The 23,718-nt window shown below is 44.9% G+C and overlaps 1 protein-coding gene across 4 annotated transcripts in view; it reads left to right on the top strand.

Annotated features, from left to right (window-relative positions):
- The window catches only part of otofa (otoferlin a), a 470,909-nt gene that overhangs the window by 256,347 nt on the left and 190,844 nt on the right, over positions 1-23,718 (top strand). For 2 of the 4 annotated variants that reach the window (XM_078541509.1, XM_078541506.1), the window contains exon 7: positions 15,409-15,497. In XM_078541509.1, the coding sequence (XP_078397635.1) occupies positions 15,409-15,497 (89 nt within the window). Of the gene's footprint in view, positions 1-14,685; positions 14,713-15,408; positions 15,498-23,718 lie in introns of all 4 variants that reach the window. The other 2 variants (XM_078541508.1, XM_078541505.1) reach the window with 2 other exon arrangements.

Here is a 23,718-nt window from a genome sequence, read left to right as displayed (position 1 = left end):
TTCTATGGTTTTATGTAAGAAAATGCAAAGTAAAAACATAGATGTCTCTAATGGCTCAGTGGGATTTAGCTAGTGAGTAGCTTAACTACAGAGGTCAAAAAGCCCTAGGTTTGATCTCCAGATTGTACTGATCCCATTCAGGATAATGGTAAGGTTATTCCGTTTGGCCTCAGCTCTTCATGTTAAATGTGGAGAATTTTTTTCAGGGCTTCTGCTGCTGCTCCCTATCGAGCAACCCTTGGCAGAATAACATGATGTCCTTCTGTTACAAGGCTCACATATTGGTCACCCAGGAAATCAGTGCCTGTGGAATCTTAACCTAACTTAAGAGAGCAGAGAAGAAAAGAACAATGACAGAAACAGTTTTAATAAAAGAAAATCGTTTAGTCTTTCTCATGAGGCAGAATATCTGTCTAGCTATTTTTCCCCTTTTCACAAAACTACCCTAAAACAACCCGTACAGATATTTAAAAGCAAAATACTGCACCCCTCGCCCATGGTTCTCTACTTTTCTAATACTAATGGTCTAAAATCATGGGGAGGTCGAGTGCGGGGGGTGGTGGGTGAAATTTTCTGGTATGCACTCCTGGCATGAACCAGGATCACTGAGTCACCAGCCTACATTTCCATATTTAATATTACAATAAAGCACTGATATTATCAAAGGGTTTATCCCATTTTACAATCCTTCAGCCTGGTGAGGAACAGTCAATTTATTTGCAAAAAATAAATATTTATGAATATAAATATTTATCCCACCAATCTTCATGAGATACTTTAGACATATTAATGGCGCAGTTGTCTCCGATTTTTCATTGCCCGTCCAACCTTATGATTGGCGGCCGGGCAAATCGACCAGGCGGCCTTTGCATTTTTCATCAAACTTCGTCCAAGGATGGAATGAAATTTCTATGATGAAATAAAATTAAAATAAACACCTGCGGGCAGCACTTTTATCAGCTATGTTTTCAGGTGATCGACTGTGATGCGTGGACATTTTTTCGGCTTTTAAGACCTTTATTTGAGCTTTCTCGGGTCTCCGGCTCCCTGGGGCAGCTCTCTACCTTCAGGGAGCTTCCTCCCGCCGCTCGCCCGTGCCTACAGAACCCATCACCACCCCGGCAACGTCCTCTTCCCGTCCCCGCCACCCCGGCAGCGCTGAGCTTTCCAGTGCCCGTTTCGCGCTGGCTGCCCGTTAACTGGAATCGCAGTCAGGGGCCGATCGCAGGCGACGGTCCGTTTCCCGATCGCTCCCAGGCCTGCTGACCGGGTGCGCCCGCCAAAGGTAAAATTCAGGCTACGATGACTTTTCTCTGTTTGTCACTATCATTCGTTTAGAATGATGCACGGTGAATTCACCAATCGTTTAGTTAAAACGTTGAGGGTGGCAATACATTTTCATACCAAAGATAAGGTCAGTCTGTTAGTCTAATTGGAGAATGATGTAAAATCCCACAGTTCCTTGGGCTGATTTTGCCCTTGAAGGGCAGGTGGGCCCAACCGACTCAGCGGCGGGCGGGGAGCCGATCACCGCCGCCAAAACAGGCCCCGCCGCCATTTTACGTGGGCGGGCCAATTAAGGTCCGCCCAGCGTGCCGCCCGATGGGAAGCGCTATGCGCTCCCTGTGTGGGCGGAGGGGGATTCTCCAACTGCGAGAGTGCGCTCTTTCACACATGCGCACAAAACAGCTCACATCTCCCTGAGGCTAAGTGCTGCCTCAGGGCGATCGCTGACAGTTTGTGAATGTTTAAAAATAGAAAAATAAAAAAAATCATTAACACGTCCCCCTCATGTGAAAATGTCACACGAGATGGGACATGTTAATAAAGTGCACAAAAACTTTATTAAACTTTTTTAAAGCCAAAATTAAACTTCATCCCGCCGGTGGATGAGGTTTGTTATAAAATCACTTACCCGCCTGCCCGTTGGGCCCGTGCACCGAGCCGAAGTTCGCACGGGCTCCTCAAAATCGGCGTCAATTGCCGACTTAAGGGCCTTAACAAAGCCTTTAATTAATGGCGGGCACGCGTCGCTCTGCATAGCGCCCGCCGACCTAAATATCACGATGCCGCGCGCTGACGTCGGGACGCTCACGTGACATCAGTGCGTGACGTTTTAAGCGCTGACATGCGGGTTCCACCACCTGCGCATCAGCCATAAAATTCAGCCCCTTGTACTTAGGCAAGTTCTACATTTTAATCCATTCACATAACTGTCTTAAGAGGAAAATATCTTACTGGCACATGCATCGTATTTTAAAAATGCTCATTTGAATGATGAAGTGCACTTTTACATTTTTGTTTCGCGAAACAAGCAAGGTTCACCATGCAAACCACCACCAAGTTTGAAAAAGCCAGGAGATAAATCAAGAAGCGGTAATTAGTTGATTAAAGCATGGCTTTTAAAACTGTGGATCAAAGGAGGAAGCAAATACTGAGGGATTTACTTATGTGAAATTATCCAATCGGAATTTCCCAGTAAAATCATGGAGACAATGTTCCCCTCCCCACCATCCAGGGGGGTTGTGAGGCGGTGGGCGCGGGCGGGTATGGACCCGATTGGTGCCCCCGATGGGGCCTGCACCGCCATTTTACGTAGGCGAGCCAATTAAGGCCCAGAGATGCCTCAGGGAGATAAGTTTTAAGTTTGAAAATTTTCAGTGAAGGGAAAAAAAAAAATTTAGGACATGTCCCCTTGTGTGACAGTGTCACAGGAGCTGGGACATGTCAATGAACTTTAATGAAAAAATTTATTTAATTAATAAACTCTTCATGAAACTCATCCCGCCCGTGGATGAGGTTCCATGAAAAATGCAAAGGCCGCCTGGGCTCTTCGCCTCCCCTCCCTCGCCAACCTTAAGGTTGGACAGACAGCTTTCTCGACAGGGTTAATTAGTTAATTAATGGCCTTAACAGGCCGTTGACAGTTCGGCTGTGCACCCACCGAACTGAAAATCTAAATGACGCGCAGTGGCGTCGGGATGCACGCCCGACATCACCCCGCGTCATTTTACGCCTCGGCGAGCGCCCCCACTCGGTAAGTCGAAAATTCTCCCCAATATTTTGATGGGGGTCCTGGGAAATGGATTTTTAGGTAGATTTTCCTTTGTGAATGAAGTAGGTAGGAACTGAATTGGGCTGCCAGTGGCTTTACAAAGGATAGTAAATGATTCTGTTTTACTGTTTTTAAATTATTATAATGGTCTGGAACGCTACAGCTGCCAGGTAACAATTCTATATTTTTGTCATCTCATAACATCTATAGAATACCTAACACAAAACAGATGGGTATGTGCTGTTGTCAACATTCTATCTCTTCAAGTACCTAATGGGATGAAATACAGAAAAGAGTCAGATACTGCATTTGTAACTATAAGCCTCAGTTCATTGTTTGCATCCTGTTGCGATTGCTCATTTTTGAATTTTTTTTCTGCACCCTGTGGTCTATTTGCCATTTAGCACAGGAAAGGACGTTGACAAGCCTAAGGAGGGCAAGGGAAAAAAAGAAAGCAAAGAAAAGTAGGTATCAGTAAATTTTGTGTATAAATTTAATAAGTGCAATCAGGAATATCCAGAGCAATGGAATGGTGACGAAACACAAAGTGGAATGCTGACAAAGCAAGTTAATCTCATCAAATAATTTCAGGAGTAGTACTCCTCTATCGATGTTAGGCTGGACAATAACTAATATTGAACCTGCCAATGAAAATATGCAATTATGAATATAAAAAAATGTATGTTTAATGAAGTGTCTGCTAATTTTTACCCTGCTGCACCCCCCTTTTCGGGGAGGAGGTGAAACAGGTGGCACATCTGCAACAGCCTTTAGCTTGACCCAGATTCAAAAGATGTCCGTGGGACAGTGGCAGGTTTCCCTTACGCATCTTTCATTCCATCGAATGTGTACTGCTCCTTTAATATATGTTAAAACAGAGCCACTTGGATTTATCTGAGCTTAACAGTACCCTTTCCTCTCCTCAGTCCTCACCAGCCGTTAGCCGTTTTATAACACCGGCAAAATCGAGCGTGAAATACTGAGTGATGACGTCGAGCGAGCATCCTGACGCCATCGCGCGCTTGTGTGATATTTCAGTCCGCAGGCACATGTGAGAGTCAGTTCGCTAACAATTAAGAGGCCTATTAAGGCCGTTAACGTTGCAATTACCGGGGATGTTTCGTTGCCCGTCCAATGTTACGGTTGGCGGGCGGCCAAATCGGCCAGGCGGCCTTTGCCCTTTTTGAGGAAACCTCATCCAAGGGCGGGACAAGGTTTCCGATATTAATTTTAAAAAAGATAAAAATGTTTGGACAGAATTTTCAGCATCCATATGTTTAGGTGACTCATTTGGCATTTTAAAACCTTTATTTGTGGCTTATGAATTCTTCAGTTCCCGGAGGCAGCTCTCTGCCTCCAGAGAGCTTTCTGTGCGTGCTCCCCCGCACCCACGCTGACTTCAGCGCTTGCCCTCCTCCTGCCCCCCCCACCCCCCACTCCCACAGCGCTGAGTGAAATCCCGCTCGAGGGCCGATCGCAGGTGGCAGCCCGTTTCCCGGCCGCTCCCGGACCCACTGACCGCGCACCACATCCCGAACTCAAAATCCTGTCCACAGCATTTGAAGAAAAGCATTATTTTGTGCTATGGGCTCAAATAAAATGCTTGTCACATTGCACAATGTCAAAAAGGTATGGGTGTGAATTGGGTTTCCTCCAGTGGCACTAAATGCATCCACCTGTCAGCGTGCACTGTGCCACCAGCTGCATCTGGCCCCTCTTCAGAAGGGCACTCACATGGACATCACTGACTTACTACTTTGGATCACACAGGTCATTAAAGAAATTTACATGTCACTCTCCTGGTGTTGAACTGCAAGTTGGGCCCTGGGTGTGTGCTATTTTAAAGGATCAGGCACCTGGCTTGCAGGCAAAGTGATTTTGAAGAATTTCTGCTATTGCAAAGTGTCTGAAAGCACTCAGAGTGTTTCTGGTCATGTAGAGGTAAGTTGCTGGACATAGTCATCCTCACAGGCAAGGCCTGTTCGCACAAAGGCTCAAACAGGCACGGGGGCTGCAGTTGCATTTCCTCTGGGTCTGCAGGACAATAGGGAGATGGAATGATGCCTGTGGAGAGGGCAAGCTCCACCTAATCCCCCTCGGGCAATTTGGATCTGGACTCATCCTTGCTCTTTGACTGTGGCAGGAGGCGGCCTGGCAGGCTAGCCAATGAGCCCAGCACCTTGGTGAGCACCACCTTTTTAGTGTTCTCCTGTAAGCTGTCCCATCAAGATCCTCATCTAAGTCCTTTGCAGCAGAGCTCGGCGATTACCTCATCCTCCAGTGAGCTGGCACTTAAACTATCCTTGCTCCTGTTCTGACTGCAACCCACTCATGCCCAGTGATTCACCAAGTGCAGATCCCAGCCCTATACATACTATCTCCAAGGTACATGGCTGTGCCAGTATCTGGTGGTTGCACGTGTTAGATCAAGTGAGGGGCCTCTTCATCAGTGGTGTGTCGTTGCCCTCTCTCCTACTCCTGGGTTTACTTAGGCTGGGCAGGCCATAGTTCCTGGGTGTCAGAAGGCAGCTTGTCCATCATGCCAGGATGAGGGTGAGCTGGACGCTGAAAAGGGGCATAAGGCGGGGATATGCCATCATCCTCAATTTCTCAGTGAAGCCAGATGGCAAGGATTCTGTCACAGCCTCATGTTAAGGAGAGCTGTCACCTTCGTAGGGCAGTGCAGGCATCCATGTCCGTTTTGCTCTGTTCTACTCTCTTTTATTATGGGACACCTTGTTCTGCAAGAGAGAGGGTAGAAGGTCAGTGATTCTCTTGCACTCTTTCTGGGTAATGTGCCTGCCGTAGCTAAATAGCTGGAGGTATGGGGAGGCAGCTAGAGGTGGGTGTGAGTCAGGCATTGGTAGTTGTGTGAGAGTGAAATGCAGTATCTGGATGTTAGACCTGAGTCCTGAATGCCAGGGAATGGTGCTGAGTGAGTGATTGGGTGTGGCCCATTGAGCAGCATGAGAGGTTGGTTGTGTGGTGGGGAGGAGATATCATACGAAATGCATATTCTCTGATCTTGACCAGTCATGTGAGGTCATTAGACTCTTTGTGAAACTACTGCCGGATCCTCATGTCCAGGCATCAGGAATTAACCCCCCAGTCATCTGTTCTCAATCCCTTCTGAAGGTGGACCTTGAGGATCCTGAATTAACGACATGAGTGAATTTTTAACACTGGCCAGAATTTTTGTGCAGACAGAGAGGCTCTCCACCTTAGCGAAAATGACGAATGCTATCCTTTATGCTGATGGCGTGCTATCCTTTATTCCAAGAGGGATTGAACATAAAAAATAAGGATGTTGTGCTTCAGTTATACAGGGCATTGGTGAGACCGCACCTCGAATACTGTGTGCAGTTTTGGTCTCCTTATTTAAGGAAGGATGTAAATGCATTGGAGGTGGTTCGAAGGAGGTTTATTGGATTGCTACCTGGAATGAGTGGGTTGTCTTATGAGGAAAGTTTGGACAGACTGGGTTTGTTTCCACTGGAGTTTAGAAGAATGAGGGGTGATTTGATTGAAGTATACAAGATCCTGAACGGCCTTGACAAGATGGATGTGGAAAGGATGTTTCCTCTTGTGGGTGAGTCCAGAAGTAGGGGGCACTGTTTTAAAATTAGGGGTTGCCCTTTTAGAACAGAGATTAGGTGAATTTTTTCTGCCAGAGGGTTGTGCAACTTTGGAATTCTCTACCTCAAAAGGTGGTGGAGGTGGGGTCATTGAATATTTGTAAGGCAGAGGTAGATAGATTCTTGTTAGGCAAGGGAATCAAAGGTTATCGGGGGTTGATGGGGATGTGGAAATCGAAAAACAAGAAGATCAGCAATGATCCTATTGAATGGCGGAGCAGGCTCACATACAAATGGTCTACTCCTGTTCCTATTTCTTACGTTCTTATGTTCTTATGTAATTCCTGTCCCCAAAGCCGGCCTCCGCCATTTCCACAGGGGGGGGAATTGGAGGTGGGTTCTAATGTGCACATCCATAGCTCACAGAGGCAATTGCACATGTAAAAGTGCAGCTGCCTCAGTCAGATCTGATTTTGGCTCTGGGATGTCCAAAATGCACTTTGTACATGTTAGACCTGTTAGGAAATGTTTTAAAGCTGCCGGAGTTCTTTGGAAAGGTAGGGTACCCTTTTGGATATGGCCCAGGAACACCTTTGGGTGAGGTCAGGTGCCCTTTGGGAGAGGTCAGGTGCCCTTTGGGAGAGGTAAGGTGCCCTTTGGGAGAGGTAAGGTGCCCTTTGGGAGAGGTCAGGTGCCCTTTGGGAGAGGTCAGGTGCCCTTTGGGATTGTTGAAAGTAGATGTGAATATGCATAAAAGCGCATAAACTCATTGGAATTGCCAAGAGATCTCTCAAGAGAATTTCAAAAGAAGTGTCAATAGAGCTGTCAGAAGAATTGTCCAGCTGTCAAGGCATTAAAATTCCCTGCCCTTTAAATAGAAATAGAAGAAACTGCCTGCAATGTTAATAAAGAATCATTGCCTGTTATTTTACTCTGTCTGTTGACATAAGCTTAATGAGGGTTGTTATTACAGGATTAGTGCCGCATGACTGATTTCTCAGCCTGGCATTATCACAGTAGGATGCCTGCCAGTTCACAATTTGATTGACAGCTCCAAGTGGTTATAAGCTCTTTGAAGCAGGTGGGGGGTGGTGGGGGGCTGGTAGAGGAGGGTCCAGGCGTGACTGGGAGAGGAAGGTGTACCGGGGGTGGGGTGAGGGGTGAGGCTGGGATTGGGGGAGCGGAAATGAAGATGTCAGTGTTGGGGGGGGGGGTGGGGGTGGGGGGTGAGGTTGGGAGGGGGGAACAAAAGATGTTGGGGGGTCAGGTTGGGAGAGGGGAGACGGGAGTACGGGAATAGGAGGGTATAACGGGCGAGAATGCAGCAAGTGGAGAAGTAGGTGTAAAGGGGAGGAAGGTATGTGAGAAGGAGCTTGGAGAGGAGAAGGTGTCTAGGAGAGGAGGGAGTTTAGAGGGGGGGAAGGAGCCTAGGAGGAGAAGGAAGTAAGGGTGGAGGAGGGAGTAAGTGTGGAGGAGGGAATAAGAGTGCGGGGTAATGTCCAGGTGAACATGCAAGGCAGGGGTCGTGGGGCTAATGACCACCTCCTGAGGACCGAACTGAGGGTAGGCATGGTAGGAGAGAACGATGACCGTGATGGGAGGCAGATGGAGCCAGTAGGGTCGGAGGGTGAGGGTGCATCGGTAGCGGGAGAAGGAATGGCGAGAGTGGTTGGTGGAGCCTCAGAGGCAGACACAGACCCTGTGGGTGAGAAGGAGGAAGTTGGGGAGGTCATTGTGGATGTGGGTGGGATTCTGAGGAAAGTAGGGAATGTGTACGTTCACCTGGACAACCAGGAACAGCAAGGGTTTGGGTTGGTAGGTGACGGTGTGGAGGTGGAAGGTGATGCCGGGGGGTTGAAAGTGATGGGGGAAAGGACATGGGTGACTAGAGGAGGGGAGAGGGTGGGGGAGCTGACGATATACTTGACCACAGCCATGTTTGTCAAAATTGAAAGTGAGCGGAGCCTCGTGTTGGGCGGGTACAAGTGCTGCATGGGAGTGTGATCATTGGGTGGGCGGAGAGGCAGGTCAGGCTCAGATGGACAACTGAAAGAGAACCCCAGCAGGCAGTATTGAAAATGCTCGGGACAGTGAGATGAGTGAGATGGAGAAAGCCTCTGGGTGCATGGGAAAGTGCTCTGCCACATACATGTCCCTCCAGGATCACTCATGGGACTGCTGCATGCAACTTAACTGCTAGTGGGGCGGAGTGGGGGCAGTGAAATGCAGGGGGAGGACTCACAAAGCCTGTCAATGAAGCTGAAAGACACCATTACACATTATTCAGTGAAAGCGAATATATTTTCAGATTATAAGGTGACAAAATGTGTTCACCCGTGCAACCACATGTGATCAGAATTTCTTAACTTTTCTAGGCCTACCACTTCCTCTAGGTGCTGCCCTGACATCCACAGCAGGGGTGGAGACAGCCTGTGCAATGGTTGGCCCTGTTGCCTCTGATGCCTTTGACACGCACCTTCTAGAGAGCCGAGGCCATGAGGGGCCCGGCTTGCTTTGGCTGCACTCCTTTGGGCCAGCTGCTCCCTCTGCAGTGACAGAGGGTGAGGTTGAGGGGGTCACAGGGAAAGGGGGCTCGGAGGGAGAGAACAGCCTCTGAGATTCCTGAGTGGATGACTCAAGGGTGTTCAGCTGCCGCTCCTCCTCCCATCAGGTGCCCGAGGGCCCCAGCCTTTCCTTGCCATTTTACAGAAGCCCCCCACCTCCCAGCCCATTCCTAAAAGGTTGGTAAAACTCAGCCCCATTCATCCATCTTGGATGCCACGGGGTAGAAATTGGTTTAGGGTCTTTTTGGGGCCTGGAATAGTTGAACATGTCAAAAACTGGAGGCCTGAGTTCATGCCAAAGTTGGCATCCGGCCTAAGCAGCATATTTCCAGTAGGCAGTACCCTGAGGCAGCTCACCAGTTTGACTCATTGGGAGAGAAAAGTGGGAGTGAGGCTGGAATAAGCTAACCAATAGGCTAAACTTGCTAACCAATTTGTAGGATACCTGAAACAAGTGGCAGCCCTTTCAATAACATATTAATTGACACCTAAAATCTGTTTTAAGTATCCACTTCGACACCTAAATTTTGCCCAGCTCAGTGTAGCTGTGGACAGATTTCAGGTGTGCTGGGTTGATGTAAAAACTGTGCCCAGAAACTCGTGCTTTTTTGCCCTTGATCTGCATTCAACGAAACGATGCAGTAGTATCCAATTTCAGCCCCTATCAAATTTGTCAACGAAGACATGCATAAACATTTCCTGATCCCCAAATTTAATCAAAGAAAACTTCTGAATATTCATCCATCTTCACCTCTCAGCTATTCAATTCAGGCCTGCTGCCCATCTCAGGTAATATTCCTCCCTGAACTCCAGTAGCAGAGACCTGTCGTATTCTATAGAATATTTAATCATAACATCCAATGACATTGTATGCCTTGATTATTTTGCAAAGGGAAGTTAATGAATGTAGACGGCGGGGGTGGGCGAGGGAGGGGGCCTGATTTGGTCACTGATGGATTACATTGTGAGCAGTTGAGTTTATGTAGGTTTTCCCTCTCCGTGCATATTAGGGGTCACATTTAAGTTTGTAATGCTCAACCAAGACCAATGCAGCTTTTGCAGCACTGGTTTATAAGTGAAAGGTGGGTCTCAATCAGCACCATAGAAATGCAACACCAAGCCACCCTCCACTGAACCCAGCAAACCCAGCAGAAGTATCACTCCACAACACCCATTCTTTCTACAAGTCTTTTGATGGCTTCAGCCATTTGTTCAGTCCACGATTACTCTTCACAGATAGGATTCGGTTTTGAAAAGAGGAGTCCATAGGTGTCCAGCAAGTGGGGAAATGCTTTGCATCAATAATCCTTCATGTATATGAACATTCACCATTAAATTAAGTCAAAATACAAACAATAATTAACACATACTTCTAGTAGTTACAAAATTCAATGCGTTTCACCAAGCGCATTGAACTCAGGGAAATCTATATCCGACTGGCTTTAATTATTTACAATCAGCCACCAATTAAGAATGCAGCCAGGATTCAATAAATAATAAATAAATAGAAATAAAAATCCAGGGTCATCTAAAACAGCATTTCAGGAAAAAGTGTCTTAAAGTGTATAATATTAAGCAATTTATATTAAAGAAATAAGAATAAATGGGGATAGGGGGCAGATAGAAGGCAAGAGATTATTTGACAGGCATTTTTATTGTCTCATCATATATTACAATATTAAATGCAAAACGTTTAATGTTTGATAATGACCAGTAAGCAGAAATGGCGGGATTTCATCACATGCTGAAGTTTTACAGAGAAAAGTGACTTTGGCATTGTTTCATTTGATTTCATGGATGATTATGGCTGTAAGATTGTATGAGTCACTGCTGCTTTTGAAATGGAGGATGGTGCCAATGTGAATACGTGACCTCAGCATTGTTTTCAGAGTCTCAGGTTCTCTCCATCTTATGCAACATTCATTAGGTGTCCTCTCACAGCAGCACAGTCCCTTGCCTCTGTCCCAATTAAAGGAATTTTTTTTTAAACATTTTCCATTTGTCGCGTTCTCCTTTTTGAGTATCATCAATATCACCACCAAGCTGGGTTTGAAAATTAATAAGAAGACCAATATATTCTGAGGAATTTCTTTATTTTTGCTCTTTCCATTGGAAAATCTTGTCTGGTGCAAGAAATTCAAACTGAAGAAGCAACAGTTTTATACGGTATGTAACATTCATGCATTTCGGAAAGTAGACACCAATATCTAAAATCATCTTACAGCATTCTATCCAGAAAATATATTTCTATAATTAGAATTAGGCTATTTAACTTTTTTTAGGCAGTAGTAACATTTAATACTTGAGGTGATGAATCTAACAAAACAGCACATATGTAGACTTTGCTCAACAAAAGATAGGAATTAAAATGTTTTTGTTGTGTACCTGTCTTTCTGACAATGAGAAAGTCTGTGTGTATTTCCAAACCTAAAAGGTCACGCTGTTGAGTCAATGTGCCTGAGGTGTGCATTGTTGAATATTTTGGTACTTTTTTTTTAACAATAAGCTACAATTTGCATTTGAGACTAATGGTTCCGATCTAATATTGATGTAAGGAAAAGTTCAGACCTCATTCGTGAACCAAGTTCAAATAACTAATATAAGTGCCATCAGGTCCACATTAAGCTGGATTTATCAAAGAACTTAGTGGAAGGACTTGGAGCAAAATCAATGTTATGAGGAATTTATTTTACTACTGTTCTAATTTGATCTGGCACTGATGGATTTGTTGTCATTAAGCATTGTTTTGAGTGAATGGCTTTTAATTATTATAATCTATATTTTTAATACATTGTGGCATTCATTTGATGTATTCAGATAATACAATGGCTTCAAATGAAAATTGTGAGTGACAGTTTTGATGGCTTCACATAAGCACAAAAAATGGTAGGTAAATTAAACAATGAAAGTGTTAGTTACTTAAAAGTGATAAACCTAATGAATAGGGATGACTAACTTCATCAATAGAAAAAAGTTAATCTTCTAGCTGCAAGAAATTTCCCAGAATCGTAACACAGAAGACTATCTCCTCCGAAATAATTGTCTAAAAGCTATTAGTAATATAGTTTGACAATTTTCCTTTCAGTATTGGTTTACAGAAAAGCATTATATTCTATTATCTGGGAAAATAGAAACATTTTGTTCATTTGTTGCAGTTAGTAGTGGGATGGATTGTTTTGTTTCAAAAAGTAAGGAAACTCAAAAGATAAAAGATTCAAGAAAAAGTTAAGGTCTAAGAAGGCAGCACCAGTTTATTTAAAATACGATAATTTGGCAGATTCTGTGATGCTGAAATGTGTATCCTACACCAGGAGTCCCAACATGAAAGGTTTTCTAACCGACAATTCTTTTTGATTAATTTTAGCTTTTTATTTCTGCCATTTAACACTTTGGAAGATTGTTTTATGTGATTTTGATCCATAATGCACTGCATAGACGAGTTGCAAAGATGCCTTTTTAGCAAAACAAATTGTTGGAATTGAGATAGCGACAGAAATGAGATTCTGAAAAGCTTTCCTGTCACTGGCCACTATTGTGTTTCATTTGTAGTTGGTTTATATGGTGCCTTTATTTATCCATTAAGGATATTTTTGATGTTTGTTAAGAATAAGTTACTGTACTATTAGAAGCAAATTATATGTGATCCTAAACACATAAAGACGATTTACCAAAGGTGAGTTTACCGAAGGTAAGTTTGGAACAATTGACCGACAGCTCTCCAGTCCCTGCAGCAACAGCGCTCCAGTGGACAGAAGAAGAAATGCAGGAGGACGTTGGCGCCTAAGTCCGGGCACCAGAGGCCCAGTTAAGTTCAAGGGTTTAGGGAAGGCCTAAGGCTGGCGAAAAGGTCTCAGGAGAGAGGCCGGGGCGGGGCGGGGTAGGGAGGTCCACAAGCCACCAGGCCTTAAGGGGAGGGGGCACCAGACTTCAGAAGGAGGCTTCTGATGACAGCAACCCCCCACCCAAACTTCCCGTCGGAGATGTAACTCGGTTGATTTTCGGGCTTCCCCAAAGCAACTTCGATCCTACTGCCAGCCTAAAAACTGAGGCTGAGCAGGAAATGGCCCTTAAGTGGCCAATAATAATTGAGGCAAGAGCGGGGCTTCCTGTCCCAGGCCTTGCCCGCCCCAACGTAAAATCGCTGTGTGGTCGGGGCAGGCTGGAACCTGGAGGGAATCCCGTCCCTTCAATTTCACGCTCCCCCCCAGCCACCCAGCCTAAAATCCCACCAGTGGGGCGCGTAAAATTCTGGCCCAGGTTTTGGGTGCAGTTAGGGTGCTTGTCACAGGCAATTGAGAGCCTTTGAAGATGAAAATGTTGGGGGGCCTGATGATGTCAATCAGATTCTGATGGCTATTTTAACTTTGTGTTATGCGCTTGGAGCTCTATTGCCAGGCTCACCAGAGAATCCTGGCATGTCAGAACAGCAGCCTCGAGGGGCATTTCCACTAATGACCCGACCATCCCTCCCCGTCTGCGATTGCATCCCACCACCACATCCAGCCTCACCTCCCTGACTGCCCCAGGATCCTGATTGTGAGCTTTCCGGCTCTTGCCGCAGCCCTGGTGGCATTAATATTGGTTTGGGTGGCAGTCGATCTTAGTGTGTTAAATTTCAGTAAATGAGTCCAAGGCCCCCAACCCCTCATCGCCCCCAATCTTACACCCTCCATGCATACGTACTCTCATACCCACTCACTAACCCCCATGCCTCCTCCATACCCCCATACCCTCGTACATCCATGCCCACTCACTCATCACCATATGCCCTCACCCCCATGCCACTCCCCCCATATCCACTATATACTGAATTCTTCAGCCCTACAATAATGTTCAGAACTCCTCGAGGTGCTCATGAAACTGTCAAAATGAACAGCCTCATTCAAAAGCCACTTCGTAAAAGCCATTACCCTATTAAGTGGTCATAAGAAAATCAAGCTAAACAAACTCACAGCCTCCTTAACAGCTGTGGCAATAACCCCTGCTGAGTTGAATCCATTAGTCGGGATTGGAACTCAGCCAAACATGCATAATGAGATTGGATTAAATGACTGTATCAGCTGAGTTAAATCCATTAGTGCAGTTTAGAATTTAGTGAAGCATTCATGTCCATGTCCAAATGTAGCAAGACCTGAACAATATCCAGGCTTGGGCTGACAAGTGGCAAGTAATATTCGCGTCACACAAGTGTCAGGCAATGATCATCTCCAACAAGAGGGAATCCAACCATCGCCCCTTGATGTTCAATGGCATTACCATCACTGAATCCCCCACTATCAGCATCCTGGGGGTTACCATTGACTAGAAACTGAACTGGACTAGCCATATAAATACTGTGGCTAAAAGAGCAGGTCAGAGGCTAGGAATCATGCAACGAGTAACTCACCTCCTGACTCCTCAAAGCTTGTCCACCATCTTTAAGGCACAAGTCAGGAGTGTGATGGAATACTCCCCACTTGCCTGGATGAGTGCAGCTCCTACAACACTAAAGAAGATGGACACCGTCCAGGACAAAGCAGTCTGCTTGATTGGCACCACATCCACAAACATTCACTCCCTCCCCCACCGACGCACAGTATCAGCAGTGTGTACCATCTACAAGATGCACTGCAGGAATTCACCAAGGCTCCTTCAACAGCACCTTCCAAACCTATGATCACTACCACCTAGAAGGACACAGGCAGCAGATAGATGGGAACACCACCACCTGGAAGTTCCCCTCCTAGTCCCTCACCATCCTGACTTGGAAATATATCACCATTCCTTCTCTGTCACAGGGTCAAAATCCTGGAACTCCCTTCCTAACAGCACTGTGAATGTACCTGCACCACATGGACTGCAGTGGTTCAAGAAGGCAGCTCACCACCACCTTCTCAAGGGCAACTAAGGGTAGGCAATAAATGCTGGCCCAGCCAGCGAAGCCCACATCCCATGAATGAATAATTTAAAAATATTAAAGGAGCTCAGCCATCTGTTCAAGCTTAAAAAGAGGGGAACAGGTGTCTGAGCTGCACAAAATATTGTAGAAAGTCAAATTGCACTGAATGTAAATTCTGCTTAAAATTCTGTGATCGTCTGTGCCAGTTATAATGACTTTGACTGAATTGCGCCGAAGAAACCAGCGCAATGAAATGGAAACTCTAGGCCAGGATAGATACATCACAACCATACCATCCTGTTATTGTGATTAGAATTCACATTATAACTGCTTCTTTTACAGAACAACTGGCAAAGGAGTTTTCTCAGGGATGAAGCTGGGAAAGACACGTCATGGTAAAGATGACCACAAGAAGAGTCATGGAGGTAAGGCCAATCTAAACTTGAATTACTCTTTCATAACCGAATTGACAAAATTCCATCAGACAATTAAGTCCAGACTTTATTGCTTTAATAAAAGAGATGAGCTCTTAAGGATGCACTGCAGTAAACTGTTTGCAAACTAGTAACAATGATTAAGATGGTGACTCATATCAGGAAACATTGAAAAATATGAAACAAAATGTAACAATGTAAACAAATCACTGTGAACCTATTTGTTTAAGGCTCTTTTTTTAGTCTAGCTATCATCATGCCTGTAAGCAATGAACAATTTCTATAAAATGTACTTCATTTAATCATATAGAACAGTATGAAATCCCACGGTGTATTGTACTGCTTGGTATGTATTAGTGAAGAACAGATTAAAGTAACCTTGCAGTGATTACATTAAAAAAATACAGCTTTGAATAAGACTTTATAAAGCACCAACTGTTCATGTCAATCAGCTTACCTAAGTTCCAAAGCAAACTAATCTTTCAGGAACTGGTCAAAGTTAGCCTTTAGACTGCACAGGAATAATGGGATTACTAAATAAGAAAGAAATCGAGTTTGTCTACCACCAGCCTGATGGTCGCTTGATACAACAGTAATGAAGTTGCTGACTAATCAAAGGGATCAATCTCAGTCAATTAGTCTACAACAGATCCAGGCATGACATGAGAAAAATCCCAGTGATGGAAAGCTTGAGGAACCATAGGTCCAAAGTCACTTCTTCCTTATAATCATGATCTACTGACAAAACCCTGTCTCATATTATTCACGTACGAGATCCCAAATGTTATTTTCTGAAAGAAATCTAACTAATTTTTCCTTTTAAAGGAACAATACTAACTGCTTCCATCAGGTTGACCACTGCTTAAAAGGACTACTGTCACCCACTATAATTTAGATCACTGGGATCCATTTGGTTGATACCTTGATTCTTTTTCCCTTTAGTATTTTGCTGCACCGTCAAAATGGTCCATGCCTTACGGTGACCATGGGGCGGACAATGGAGAAAGCCCACCCACCCAACCAAAATGTACTCTCCAAAACAAAACAATTTCTGGGCTATTATGTACAATTGGCCTTTTAATAATACAGAACAAATGCCTGTCGTGAAGTAATTATTACAAGGAATCTTTGCTATGTCCACTTTCTAAGAGAGTCCTCCCTGGCACTTAAGCTTCTCCATTGAGACAGCACAATAAGATGAAATGTAGATTTTCCAATTGGCATTATTTAATCACTGGCATTGTCGCTTATAGCGAAATCTAGGCCACAGAATCTGTTGTAGCCACTGCAAACAAAACACGTGTTTAAACTTTTCAATTCAAAACCCCCTACCCACCCCCAAACACTGTAATATCAAAGGATATACTGACCAATGACAAATCTGTTTTTGTTATAATGAGTGCCAAATACATGTTTCAATGTACATAACACTGAAAATTAATGAGAATATATCTTTAAGTTAATGAAAATAAATTTTCCAATTAACTCAATGCCTTCTTGTTCAATACCTGAGTAAATCCAATATTAACGTTTAATTGAAATAGCATTTCATGCCTTTTTAAAAGAGGATCATAGAAAAGCTGAGTTGATTAATGTTCTGCTATCCACACTTTGGAATCCAGCAATAGCACTTTTTTCCAAAAAAAATTTAACTCATTCCAAACCCACCCACTTGCACAGTCACAATCGGGCCTTCTGAATTTCTTCAACCTGAATGCTGCTCAGTAGTTTGTGGTTCAAATTTTAGCCAGCGGTCCTCAGGCCGCAAACCTTCAGTCACTTGTTTTACATTCTACCTTCAAAGTTAGAAGTAACTTTATGGCCCTGTCGCAGTAGGAGCCAGAAGATGCGACGAGCCATTCAAAAGTCCTTTGACTTCATCGGGAACAGAATATCCCCGGGGTGGGAGGGGCTGTAAAATCCCACCCATGGGAAAACCAAAGTATGAGCAAAGTACAAGAAATTCAATGGGTCATACCACATTAAAGGGACACACAACAGCCCATTTCAGTTTGACAAGACAAGATGTGCCAGTGTGCCTGAATTCTAAGGCAAAGTATTTTTGACTACACTCAGAAACACCTTGGGGAGAACTTTCTCCCCATCGGGCGGGCTGGGTGGGAGTGGGCGGGCGCAGAGCCAATCGCCGCCCGAGATCGGCTGCGGGCCGCCATTTTACTTGGGTGGGCCAACCCAGAGTGACACGCACCCGGAAGCGCTCAGCGCTACCTGTGCAGCCGGAGGGGGAGAAGGGAGAGTCGGGGCCTGCAGAAATCCCCCTGAGACACAGAGCTGCCTCAGGGAGATTAATTTGATTATGAAAACTTGAAAAAAAGAATTAAAAAAATTATTCAGACCATAGAACCATAGAACCATAGAAAAGTTACAGCACAGAAGGAGTCCATTCGGCCCATCTTGTCCATGCCAGCCCAAGGACACCCAGGTGCCCTTTCTAATCCCACCTTCCTGCACCCGGCCCACAGCCCTGCAGTTTACAGAACTTAAGGTGCAGATCCAGGTACTTTTTAAAAGAGTTTAAAGTTTCTGCCTCTACCACCAACTTGGGCAGCGAATTCCAGACACCCACTACCCTCTGCGTAAAAAAGTTCTTCTTCATGTCCCCCCTACACCTTCTACCACTTATCTTGAATATATGTCCCCTGGCTCTAGAATTCTCCACCAAGGGAAACAATTTTATCCTGTCCACTCTATCTATTCCCCTCATAATTTTGTACACCTCAATCAAGTCACCTCTCAGCCTTCTTTGTTCCAGGGAAAATAACCCAAACCTATCCAATCTCTCCTCATAGCTACTCTTTTCTAACCCTGGCAACATTCTTGTAAATCTCCTCTGCACTCTTCTCCAGAGCTATTACATCCTTCCTGTAATGTGGTGACCAGAACTGCACACAATACTCCAGTTGTGGCCTCACCAGTGTTTTATACAATTCCAACATTATATCCTTACTTTTATATTCTATACCTCTGCCAGTGAAGGAGAGCATTCCAAATGCTTTCTTTACAACCTTGTCTACTTGAACTGCTGCCTTCAGGGACCTGTGAACTTGTACGCCAAGATCTCTCACTTCATCTACCCCTCTTAGTATATTCCCATTTATTATGTAATCCCAGTAACTGTTTGACCTCCCTAAATGTATGACCTCACACTTCTCTATGTTAAAATCCATCTACCACTTTACCGCCCACTCCACCAACCTATCTATATCATTTTTTGGACAGTGTCACATGAGCTTGGACACGTCAATGAACTTTAATAAAAAATATTATTACAGTTAAAAACCCTTCATGAAACCTCGTCCCGCCAGTGGATGAGGTTCTATGAAAAATGCGAAGGCAGTCTGGGCTCTTCACCTGCCCCCCTGCCAACCTTAAGGTTGGACAGGCAGCCCTGACAATTACTTCAATGAGTTGATTAATGAGTTGATTAACACTTTGTTACAAAGAACTGAGACAGTATATAATAAAGGGTACTATTCTAAAGGGTGTGTAGAAGCAGAGACACCTGGGTGTATATGTACATAAGTCATTAAAGGTGGCAGGACAGGTAGAGAGAGCTGTTTCTAAAGCATACAGTATTCTAGGCGTCAATAATAGGGCATAGAGCACAAGAGTAGGGAGATTATGATGAACTTATATAAGACACTGATTAGAGCTCAGCTGGAGTATTGTGTACAGTTCTGGGTGCCACACTATAGGAAGGATGTGAACGCATTGGAGAGAGTGCAGAAGAGGTTCACGAGAATGGTTCCTGGGATGAGACACTTCAGTTATGAGGAAAGATTGGAGAAGTTGGGACTGTTTTCCTTGGAGAGAAGGCTAAGAGGAGACTTGATAGAAGTTTTCAAAATCATGAGGGGTCTAGACAGAGTAGATAGGGAGAAACTGTTCCCACTCATAAACAGATCGAGAACCAAAGGGCACAGTTTTAAAGTGTTTTGCAAAAGAAGCAAATGCGAGGTGAGAAAAAACTTTTTCACACAGCGAGTAGTTAGGGTTTGGAATGCATTGCCTGGAGGTGGGTTTAATTGAGACACTCAAGGGGGCATTGGATGATTATTTCAATAGAAACAATGTGCAGGGTTATGGGGGAAAAGGCAGGCGATTGGCACTAAGTTAAAATGCTCAGAGAACCCATGCAGACACGATGGGCCAAATGGTCTTCTTCTACATCATAACAATTCTGTGATTCCGTGAATAACTCAGACGGTGTTGAACCTGTGGTCAAATGTGGCATTGACGATAACTGAAAAGCAACCAGGAAAGTCGAGATTCCAGAGTGCCTTCCAATAGCTTTTTCATAGCAGACTTAGCCCTCTTGGCTACGCCAGTCGATGAGGGATGCCAAGGGGCTGTTTCAATATACCGGATTCCATTCAGATCCATAAGTTACTGAAACTCTGTGCTGGTAAAAGCGGTGTCATTATTTGAAACGACATGTGGTGGGCCACATATGCTGAAACTGTGACGTAGCTTCTCGATAATTGCATTTGACGTTGGCGACTTGACTTCATCTACATCCATCCATTTGGAATGTGCATCTACAATTAACAAGAACATGGTACCCAGGAATGGTGCTACATGATCAATATGTAATTGAACCCAGGCCACTCCCAAGGATGCGGGGGAGTGGGAACAGGCAACTTCTGTTGTTGCTGACAGGGGAGACAGTGCTTGACCAAGCTTTCAATATCTCCATCAATGTGTGGCCACCATACATAGCTTCGCGCAAGTATTTTCATTTTTGATATGCCCGGATGGGCACTATGGAGTTCTGTCAAGAGCAGCTCTCTGCCTTGTGGTGGGACCACCATTCTTGACCCCCACAGCAAAATCCTGCCTTGGCAGCTCAATTCCATCTGGTTTCAATTCTTCAGATACAGGTGTGTTTGGCCACCCTTGTAAGACAAAATCTCTGACTTTCGATAACGTTGGATCTCTGCTCTTCTAGTTTCGAATTTGTCCACACGCACAGCCGAAGCATCTAAGAAATTCAATAATAGCACGACTTCCTGTATGCACAATACTGTCTGGCAATGGGAGACGACTGAGTGTGTCCGCACGTGTAGGCCAGGACGGCACATAAAATTATACTCGTACGCAGGTAATGTCGGAGCCCAGTGTTGTATCCTTGCTGATGCTATTGGTGGGATGGCCTTGTCCTCACTGAATAAACTCATTAATGGTTTATGGTCCGACACAATGGTGAAATGGCGACCATGCAGGTACTGGTGGAAATTTTTTTCCCCCTGAATACCACCAATAAACCTTCACTTTCTAGCTGGGAATAGTCTGTCTCGGCTGTGGAGAGGGTCCCCGAGACATAGCCTTTCAGACCCATTTTCCGTTCTATGTGATAAAACAGCTCCCACCCCATAGAGAGAGGCATTACATATCAATACCAGCTCTTTCAACGGGTCGTATTGTGCCAATAGACACGACAAATGCAACAATTTCTTTGCTTTCATGAAGGCTTCTTCCTGTTGTGACGCCCAAGACCAACGGTGGTTCTTTTTAAGTAACAAGTGTAACGGTGCCAACACAGTTGATAGGTTTGGTAAGAAGTGGTTATGATAGTTGATCATGCCCAGGAAGGGCTTGAGTTCTGTTACATTGGATGGTGATGACGCATCTTTTATTACCTGAACTTTATCTTCTACCAGGTGCAGTCCCATGGTATCCAGCCTGTGGCCTAGACAAGTCACTTCTGGTGCCTGAAATGTGCACTTTTCTCTCTTTAACTGTACACCGGCTTCCATGAACCTCCTTAGCACCTCCTCCAGGTTGGCCAAGTGTTCCGTCTTGGTTAACCCCGTGATGAGGACATCATCTAGATATACAATTACTCGTGGGAGTCCTTGCAAAAGGTTGTTCTCTGGAAGATAACGCACATCAAAAAGACCCCGAAGGGTAGATGGGTGTACTGATAGAGACCTTGTGTGTGTGTTAATGGTTACGTACTCCCTCAATGTGCTATCCAGCACTAGTTGCTGGTAAGCATGGCTCATATCCAATTTTGTATAGGACTTGCCTCCAGCCAGTTTGGCATATAAGTCATCTATCCTTGGGATAGGGTACTTGTCTAGTTTGTTTTTGGTCAATTTATAGTCTCCACAGATACATATGGTGCGGCCAGGCTTAGCGACTGGAACTATGGGTGCAGCCCATTCTGAGAATTGAACAGGTTGGATAATGCCCGGCTTTTCTAACCAGCACAGCTCCACATCAACCTTTTCTTTCAATGCATGAGGCACAGGTCTTGCCTTAAAGGAACGAGGTGTCGCCTGTGAATCCACATGTACCTTGGCCTGCCTGCCTTTTAACCTCCCTAGTTCATCCCGAAAAACCATGTTGTATTTTCTTAGAAGTTCTGCAACTCCATCTGGTTTTAGGTGAAATATCTCAGAGCAGTTGAGTTTGATCTTCTGTAGCCAGTCTTGGTCTAAAAGACTGGGTCCTCACATTATATAAGGAGTAAATGTCAGAAGCAGCAGCTTCAGCCGTTGTTGTGCCCATTATTTCTATCATGTTTATTTGCTGTTTCTCAGACTGCTCCAACTTTGTCTGGCATTGCCTAACCACATGACCCTTCTTATGACAGTAATGGCATTCTGCCTCTTTGAATTTACAGGTATCTGCTCCGTGGTCACCCCCAGATCTATAGCAGCTTTGTTTTGAAGTAGCTGCTGAAGTGTTTCTGCTAGGCTTTTTAATGTTTCTCACAGCGGACATTGAATTGCGCTTTGATTCTGCAGGTCTGGCCTTTGCCCCACGCTTGGCGGCAGGTTCCCGCCCAACATGAAGTGCGGCTCCATTTTCCATGTGTTGCAAAGCCTGTGAGTCTCTCGCAGCACTTTCCATGGCGAGGGAGGTTTCTAGGGGGTGCTTAAAGTCGATGTTGACCTCAGCGAGTGAACTGCGCTGAGTGGCGTCGTCCTTAATCCACAAACCAATCGTTCCCACAGCAAATGGTTCAATGTGTCCCCAAAGTCACAGTGTTCTGTTAACTGCTTGAGGTTCATGACATAGTTCGTGATGGACTCCCCCAGGGCCCTAGTTCCTGAATTAAATTTCAAAAGCTGCACTATAGAAACAAAAAAGATTCTTAGGGGCTTGATAGGGTAGATGCTGAGAGGTTGTTTCCCCTTGTGGGAGACTCTAGGACCAGAGGGCATGATCTCAGAGTAAGGGGGAGTCCATTTAAGACAGAAATGAGGAGGAATTTCTTCTCTCAAAGGGCAGTGAATCTGTGGAATTCTTTATCACAGAGGGCTGTAGAAGTTGGGTCATTAAGTATATTCAAGGCTGATATAGACAGATTGTTAATCAGTGAGAGAATCAAGGGTATGGGGAAAAGGCAGGAAAGTGGAGTTGAGGATTATCTGATCAGCCATGATCTCATTGAATGGTGGAGCAGACTCGATGGGCTGAATGGCCTACTTCTGCTCCTACGTCTTATTGGTCTTATGGTCTTATTATTACGGATGGCTTCGACTAGAAGTGTGTTTTTTCACAAGGCCCACTAATTCATTATAAGACTTGGCATTGGGCACGCGTGGGGCTGTCAGGTTACGAATGAGGTTGGTATGTTTCACTGCCACATATACTCAAGAGGATCACTTTCTGCTTTTCTTCCGCGGTAATCTCGTTTGATACAAAGTAAAATCTGAGGGTGCTCTAGATACTGGCTTCAGTCTTCCATAGTCACATCATATAGATCAAATCTGCCAAAGAGAGTGGCATGACTGGTGAGTAGCTTTTTTTAAAAAAAATTCGATGTACTCAAATTAACGGGGTGAGGTGCAGAGTCGGGGCTGATTTTACTCTCGTCGCCAGTTGTGATGACTCAACGGAGCAGACAGGTTTCATCAAGAAACAGTTAACTTTACTACAGAGAGATTTACAGATGCCTTTACGCTCAACCAGGACTCTCATCAGGAAGCCCCACCCCCGCCCCCAGATTTCCCACACTCAAAGCTCACTGGTCGGAGCCCCCCGCGGAACATCACATGACCCCCGCTGGACAGAAGGGAGAGACTATACCCCTAGTTACCACACAAAGCTAAAGGAGAAATGGCACAACCTCGACAACAGCTTTGAGATATTGGAATTGAGCCATTCATCTGCTCCTCGTCTGAAGTCGCTGTATCATTTACCCACAAATGACAAGGAGCACTTGTAAGCCTCATCGTTA

The sequence above is a fragment of the Cetorhinus maximus genome, chromosome 5 (genome assembly GCF_964194155.1).
Source record: "Cetorhinus maximus chromosome 5, sCetMax3.hap1.1, whole genome shotgun sequence".
NCBI lineage: Eukaryota > Metazoa > Chordata > Chondrichthyes > Lamniformes > Cetorhinidae > Cetorhinus > Cetorhinus maximus.
The sequence above is the reverse complement of the archived record's forward strand: the minus strand, read 5'-3'. Positions and strand labels throughout refer to the sequence as shown.